Source organism: Humulus lupulus, chromosome 3 (genome assembly GCF_963169125.1).
Source record: "Humulus lupulus chromosome 3, drHumLupu1.1, whole genome shotgun sequence".
NCBI classification, from domain to species: domain Eukaryota; kingdom Viridiplantae; phylum Streptophyta; class Magnoliopsida; order Rosales; family Cannabaceae; genus Humulus; species Humulus lupulus.
The window spans coordinates 69,647,492-69,654,925 of NC_084795.1; the positions used below are offsets into that span (position 1 = coordinate 69,647,492).

General features: G+C 44.9%; 1 protein-coding gene and 1 non-coding gene across 2 annotated transcripts; one reads left to right on the forward strand and one right to left on the reverse strand.

Moving 5' to 3' along the window:
- Positions 1 to 2,964: 2,964 nt before the first annotated feature.
- On the reverse strand, positions 2,965 to 3,071 carry LOC133827956 (small nucleolar RNA R71). Its single transcript, XR_009890604.1, has one exon. It is a non-coding gene; the product is annotated as a small nucleolar RNA R71 (small nucleolar RNA).
- Positions 3,072 to 3,657: 586 nt separating this feature from the next.
- LOC133824321 (uncharacterized) lies at positions 3,658 to 4,911 on the forward strand. Its single transcript, XM_062257198.1, has 2 exons — positions 3,658 to 3,817; positions 4,094 to 4,911. Exons 1-2 carry the CDS (start codon positions 3,658 to 3,660, stop codon positions 4,909 to 4,911), a joined length of 978 nt encoding a protein of 325 aa, XP_062113182.1.
- Positions 4,912 to 7,434: the final 2,523 nt, after the last annotated feature.

The following is a 7,434-nucleotide window of genomic DNA, read 5'->3' on the forward strand; positions in this document are numbered from 1 at the left end:
CACAAGGTCCGATCGGACCTTGATTGGAGGAGGTATGCTCGGATTTTTTCGGGGTGAGAAGCAAGAGGAAAATGCCTCAGACCACCTTGGTCCGAGGAGAAGGCAAGAGGTGCTTGGCTCGGACCACCTTGGTCCGAGGAGAAGGCAAGAGGTGCTTGGCTCGGATGACCTTGGTCCGAGGAGACGGCCACAAGGTCCGATCGGACCTTGGTTGGAGGAGGTAGGCTCGGACCTACCCGAGGTGAAAGGCCAAGGGAGTTGGCTTGGACCACCTTGGTCCGAGGAGAGCCAAGCATGCATCACCTTGAGCCGAGGAAAGCTTGGAGGAGTATATCTGACCAATACTTGCATGTAATCAACATGCATGTGTTGGACCAGGAGACTACGTCAAAATCCCCGGAACGACTTCAGCAAGAATTGGTCTAGGCACCCGGGAATCTCTCATTCCTCACTCAAATTGAGGAATCTGTTGTATTTTATATATTTTTTGTAATTTAAATATAAGATGAATAATAAAATATCCCTATCTAAAGGGGATATCAGTGAAGGATCCCAGGCCTATAAATAGAGGGTTGACGGGATCGTAAAAGGACTTTTGGAAAATTGAGAGTTAATCTATGTTCTAGAGAGAGAAAGTATGTTTTTTCTGGAGAGAACCCCTTTTTTGTATTCTGGAATATTTACACTAAGAAACTCAGTTGACACTGGTTCATCTGATCTTGAGTGTGAGTACAGTAATAAAATCTCTAAGTGGATTAGGCTATTACCGACTATCAGGGCTGAACCACTATAAAATCTCGTGTTATTTACTTTTTGTTGATAAACTGTCTGTGTCGTTTTATTTCTCTTGAAGGCTATATCGTTTTTGACGTTCTCACGTCGTTGGCTAAAAACACAGTCAACACTAGGCTTAAATTTTAAACAACAATACATAAATGCCTTTAAATTTAAACCACTACGTTTAAATGGTTAAATTGCAAAGCTAAAAATCTAAACAAAGTCTTAATTGTAACACCCTCACTTATTTTAGTTAAAACCATATTTGAGGTGTTACGTTTTAAAACTATATCATAATTACTTTTAGGGGACGTCTGGATTTTTTTTTTTTTTTTTTGAAAACTTATTTCACATTAGTTACATTAAACATAAAGTGTCTCTCAAACATATTATACATAAGTATTAAATAACCCAATTTGTTTTCAAACATAACTCCACACTTTATTACAAACATACACACTGATAAACTGAAATAACCCACAAAAGGTCGATATGTTTATATGTACAAATCAGGGTCAGGACCATGCTTCAGTTCTCCTTTGTAATTCACTCATTTCTTTCCACTATAACGGGAGTACAGAATTGTATAAGACCGCTGGCTGTGGAGGCTAATAATTTTGAGATTAAGCTGACGATCTTGCAAATGGTACAGTCCACTGTCCAATTTGGTGGGTTGCCTTCTGAAGACCCCCATATGCATTTGGCGATTTTCTTGGAGTTGTGCAACACTTTTAAATACTGTTGACAGTGAAATCTCGTCAACGAAATTAGATCGGAAAACTCAAAGGTAAACAAGGTGATGTCTAAATGAGAACTTAGAATGGACTTATAGAAGGATAAACACAGATCAACAATGGAGTAAAAACTGTCTATTGCTTAATAGCTTCAGCTTACAATGAATTTTCCAACCCCCTTCCATGTGGAATTGGGGTTCATTATATAGTGGGCTCTAATGGCCCTAGATACATTGTGGTCCAGGGGACCAGGTGGTACATAAGTACGCTGTCAGGAGAGTGGTTTCAGAGGTGGTGTTGTTGGTACAAGTACATGGCCAGGTACCATGAGGATGTCTCCACTACTCGTTCGTACGACTGTCAGAGGAGTGGTGCAGGTGGTAATGGTGTCGACTCTGACATCTGGTTGGAAGCATGCAGGCCAGGCCTTCTCTCCCAGTGCTCCAACTACTTGTCTTGCATGAGTGCCATGGTCAGGCGTACGGGGTCTTAAAAGCCGCACCTCGTACAAGATTGTACCAACATGACCTTTCTGAGACATACTTGGGCTTTCATTTCTAGATGGTAGGGTTTCCACAGGTCTCCATAGGAGATGCATCTCGAGGTGAAGGGTGCGAGATGCTCCCCCGCAAGGCCCTCGTGACGCAGCTGAGGCGAGGTACACGTGGCCCTTGGGCGAGGCCACTAGGTACGCGTGGTTCTTGGGCGAGGCCCTTGGGGGCGAGGCCACCCTATGCATGCGTGTTCCTTGGGCGAGGCCCTTGAGGGCGAGGCCATTAGGCATGAGTGACCCTTGGCCGAAGCCCTTGGGGGCGAGGCCACCCTATGCGCAGATCTGATGGTGTCGTGCGGCCAGCGCGCGCGGATCCTGGTGGTGTCACGCGGTCAGCGTGCGCGGATCCTAGTGGTGTCGCATGGCCAGCATGCACGGATCCTGGTGGTGTCGCGCGGCCAGCGCGCACAAGCCCTTGGTGGTACGCGAGACCGTGGTGCGGGGACAAGCGAGGCCGTGTCGTGTAGGGGCGCGAGATGGGGCCCTTAAACAGTTGGTGCGATATGCCCATAGCATATCGGGCGTACCCATGAGGCGTTTATGGGAGCCTATCACGCGCTTTTGGCCTTTTTATAATTGTTGAATTTCGAGCATCCACATTTCTCATGAGACAATCTCCTGTATTCAAAAAGGCCTATAGGCTCGAGTCCAATTGCATGATTAAGTGGCCTTTATCCCTCTGTTCCAACCAGGGACTAGAGATTTTTTATTTGGTGGATTTTTGGCATCCATAAATACAATGGGGTCAGTGATGATGTTATAAGGTTGAGACTCTTCCCATTTTCTCTGCGGGAAAGAGCTAAGAGTTGGCTTAATTCACTTCAGGCAAATTCTATTAATACTTGGCAAGACCTTGCTCATAATTTTTTGGCTAAGTTCTTTCCTCCCTCGAAAGCTGCTAAATTGAGGGGAGAAATCAATAACTTCTATCAGATGGATGGGGAGTCATTATATGATGCCTGGGAGCGTTTCAAAGAGCCATTGAGGAAATGCCCCCACCATGGTATAGAGAAGGGGATGCTGGTTCACAACTTTTATAACGGGTTGTGTGGTACAACAAGGACGATTATTGATGCTGCAGCTGGTGGGGCATTCATGAGTAAGAGTGCCAATGAAGCATATGAGCTGCTAGAGGATATAGCCACAAATAATCATCAGTGGTCTGATGAGAGGTCATCTGGCGTTAGAAAGGTAGCCGTGGTGCATGAACTTGATGCAATTACTGCTCTGACAGCACAAGTGGCCTCCTTGACAAAATAATTACAGCAGAACACTGTATCTGCTAATGCAGTTCAGATGGTAGCTAGGTGTGAAATTTGTGGTGGTCCTCACTCTATTGATTAGTGTCTTGTCAGTAATAATAATAACATCCCTATGGACCAAGCTTAGGTTCAAGTTGTGGGAAATTTTCAGAGGCCATTCAACAATCCATTCTCCAACACTTACAATCCTGGGTGGAGAAATCATCCCAATTTTTCTTGGAGAAATAATCAGGGCCAGCAACCTCAGTTTTAGGGTCACTTTCAGCAGAATATGCCACAACAACCAGTGAATCAAGCCTCATCATCACAATAGCCTAGGCCTCAACAACTAATGAATCAAGCTCCACCAGAAAGACCTAATGAATTGCAAGCTGCATTATTGACCCTCACCAACACTCAAACTCAGTTCATGACAGAGACTAGATCTTCTATCAGAAATCTTGAAACACAAGTGGGGCAGTTGGCTAATATGCTTAATAACAGACCACATGGTAATTTGCCTAGTAACACTGAAGTCAATCCTAAGGAGAAAGTTTAGCCAATTGCTATGAGGAGTGGTAAACAAATTGAGCAGCCCAGTGTTCAACAATCAGTGGTTTAGAATGAAGATTTGGGTGAAAAGTCTGATACAGCAGAGAAAAGGGTCACTGAAAATTACAAGAGTACATAGAAAGTTCCTCTAGTTGTTGTTGACCAACCAGCCCGAGTTCCATATCCTCAGAGACTTAGAAAAACTACTCTTGATAAACAATTTTCTAAGTTTTTAGAGGTGTTTAAGAAGCTGCATATCAATATTCCTTTTACTGAGGCCTTGGAGCAGATGCCCACTTATGTAAAATTCATGAAAGAAATTCTGTCTAAGAAAATAAAGATGGAAGATTATGAAACTGTGGCGCTCACTAAAGAATGTAGTGCAATATTGCAGAGGAAGCTACCCCAAAAGTTGAGAGATCCAGGGAGCTTTACTATACCTTGCACAATTGGAAAATTTAAATGTAAGCATGCTTTATGTGATCTGGGGGCGAGTATTAATCTGATGCCTTTATTTGTGTTCAGAAGACTTGGTTTGGGAGAGGCAAGGCCAACAACAGTTACTCTACAATTAGCAGATCGATCAGTGAAGCATCCACGGGGTATCATTGAAGATGTTCTTGTGAAGGTGGATAAGTTTATTTTTCCTACTGATTTTATCGTGATTGACATGGATGAGGATATAGATGTGCCCATTATTCTTGGTAGACCATTTCTAGCCATAGGCCAAGCTCTCATTGATGTTCAAAAGGGAGAGCTTAAACTCAGAGTTCAAGGAGATGAGGTGGTATTTAATTTCTTGAAGGCAATGAAGTGTCCGGTGGCTAGTGACAGTTGCTATAGTGTGGATGTGATAGAGAAGACAATCTCGAAAAGAAGGGTGCGAAGTGATGCTTTAGAGGCAGTGTTAATAGGTGATGAGGTAGATGATGATGATGCTGAGATGAGAGAATATGTAAATTGGATCAATTCTTACCAACCATATAGGAAGAAGTTTGAAGAGTTAGCAGAGGGGCCTGAAAAACCATTAACATCCATTCAACAACCACCATAGTTGGAATTAAAGGCTCTTCCGGAGCAATTATGTTATGCATATTTGGGAGAGAAAGAGACTTTACCTGTAATTGTTTCAACTGACCTCTCAAAAACAGAATTGGAAAAATTGTTGAGGGTCTTATGGGATCATAAATTGGCCATTGGGTGGACATTGGCGGATATTAGAGTAATAAGTCTTTCAACAGTAATGCATAAAATTTTATTGGAGGAAGACAACAAACCATCTATAGATGCTCAGAGAAGACTCAATCCAGCAATGAAGGAGGTTGTACTTGAACAGATTCCTAAATGGTTGGACGTTGGGGTGATCTACCAATCTTTGATAGTGCATGAGTGAGCCCAGTACAAGTGGTACCGAAAAAATGTGGTATGACTGTGTTAAAAAATGAAAACAATGAACTCATTCCAACGAGAACTGGGATGGGGTGGAAAATTTGTTTTGATTACCGTAAGCTCAACAAGGCTACATAGAAGGATCATTTTCCTTTGCATTTCCTTGATCAAATGCTTGAGAGATTAGCAGGCCACAGTTATTATTGTTTCTTGGATGGGTATTCAGGGTACCATCAGAATGCTATTGCACCAGAGGACCAAGAGAAAACAACATTCACATGTCCCTATGGCACATTTGCATTCAGGAGAATGCCATTCGGACTATGTACTGCACCAACAACATTTCAACGGTGCATGATGGCTATCTTTTCAGATATGGTGGAAAGGGGTATCGAAATTTTCATGGATGATTTTTTTGTCTTTGGTTTGTCGTTTGACATTTGTTTGGGTAACTTGGAAAATGTGTTGAATCGTTGTGAAAAAGCAAATCTGGTGTTGAAACCCATTTTATGGTAAAAGAGGGAATTGTTCAGGGACACAAAATTTCTAGAGGTGGATAGAGCAAAAATTGCAACAATTGACAAATTACCACCTCTAGTGTCAGTGAAAGGTGTGAGAAGTTTCCTTGGCCATGCGGGATTTTATCGACGATTCATCAAAGATTTTTCTAAAGTGTCCAAGCCTTTCTTCATTTTTGATGAATCGTGTGGATTTTTATTTTAATGAGGAGTGCCTTCATGCTTTCAAGATACTCAAGGAGAAATTGATAGCAGCACCTATAGTTGTGGCTCCAAACTGGGACTTACCGTTCGAATTGATGTGTGACGCTAGTGACTATGCTGTGGGTGCAGTTTTGGGGTAGCGTATTGTTGACGGTGAAATCTCGTCAACGATATAAGGTTAGAAAACTGAGACTGTATTGCCAAAGATATCTTAGAAGAAGATTGAGAGAACTTGAAAGAGTAAATATGCAGAACTACAATGGAGTAAAATTCGTATATTGCTTAACAGCCTCAGCATACAATGAATTTTCCAACCACTTTTCTGGAGGGGTGATGATCTATTTATACTGGAGCTCTAATGACTCCCCATACATTGTGGTACCAGGGGACAAGATTGTACATAGGTACATTGTCAGGGTGGTGGCACAGGTCGTGGTGGAGCAGAAGGTTATGGTGTCGGTCTGGTACATAGTCAGAGGTATGCATGTAGTGCTTCCACTCTCTGTACAAATCCGTACCTCCACTACTTGTAGGACACAGATGTCAGAGTCATGCCTTTGCCCTTTTTCAGGGTTTTACATCCCGTGCTTGTACATTTATCTCATGCCTTGTGGTCCCCCTTACCTAAATATATTCTCTAGGTTTCTTTATGTTTTCGTAAGTGTCGATCCATACTTCTTTTATCTCGTCCTTACCTCTAGGTACGAGGCCTAGAAATAGGCATGTACGAGGCTTGGGGATGGGTCTCACAAGGCGAGACCCTTGGTGCCTAAGCGAGTATCTAGGCGTGACTTGGGCATTCACGAGGCTCGGGGATGGGTCTCACAAGGCGAGGCCCTTGGTGCCTAAGTGAGTACCCATGTGTGACCCGGGCATTCACGAGGCTCGGGGACAGGTCTCACAAGGCGAGACCCTTGGTGCCCAAGTGAGTACCCATGCGTGACCCGGGCATTCACGAGGCTCGGGGATGGGTCTCACAAGGCGTGATGGGGTTGCATGAGGGCCACGAGACGGTGGTGGCGTGAGGCTCCTTAGTGTGGTCGTACCTCACGAGACGCACACGGGTGTGGTGAGGTGTGTCTCACTGTACAAGGCGTTGGCGCGCATCTAAGTCGCTAGGTGCACGGGCGAGGGAAGCCTCGCATAGCGTGGCCCTTATGGCCTTGGTAGGCGTGCACGGGGGAAGGGCAGCCTCGCATAGCGAGGCCCTTGTGGGCTGGCAGGCGCGCATGGGGCAAGGGTAGCCTCGCATAGCGAGGCCCTTGTGGCCTGGCAGGCGCGCGCGGGGGAAAGGCAGCCTCGCCTAGCGAGGCCCTTGTGGCCTTGGCAGGCGCGCGCAGGGGAAGAGCAGCCTCGCATAGCGAGGCCCTTGTGGCCTGGTAGGCGCGCGCGTGGGAAGGGCAGCCTCGCATAGCGAGCCCCTTGTGGCCTTGGCAGGTGCACGTGGGGGAAGGGTAGCCTCGCAT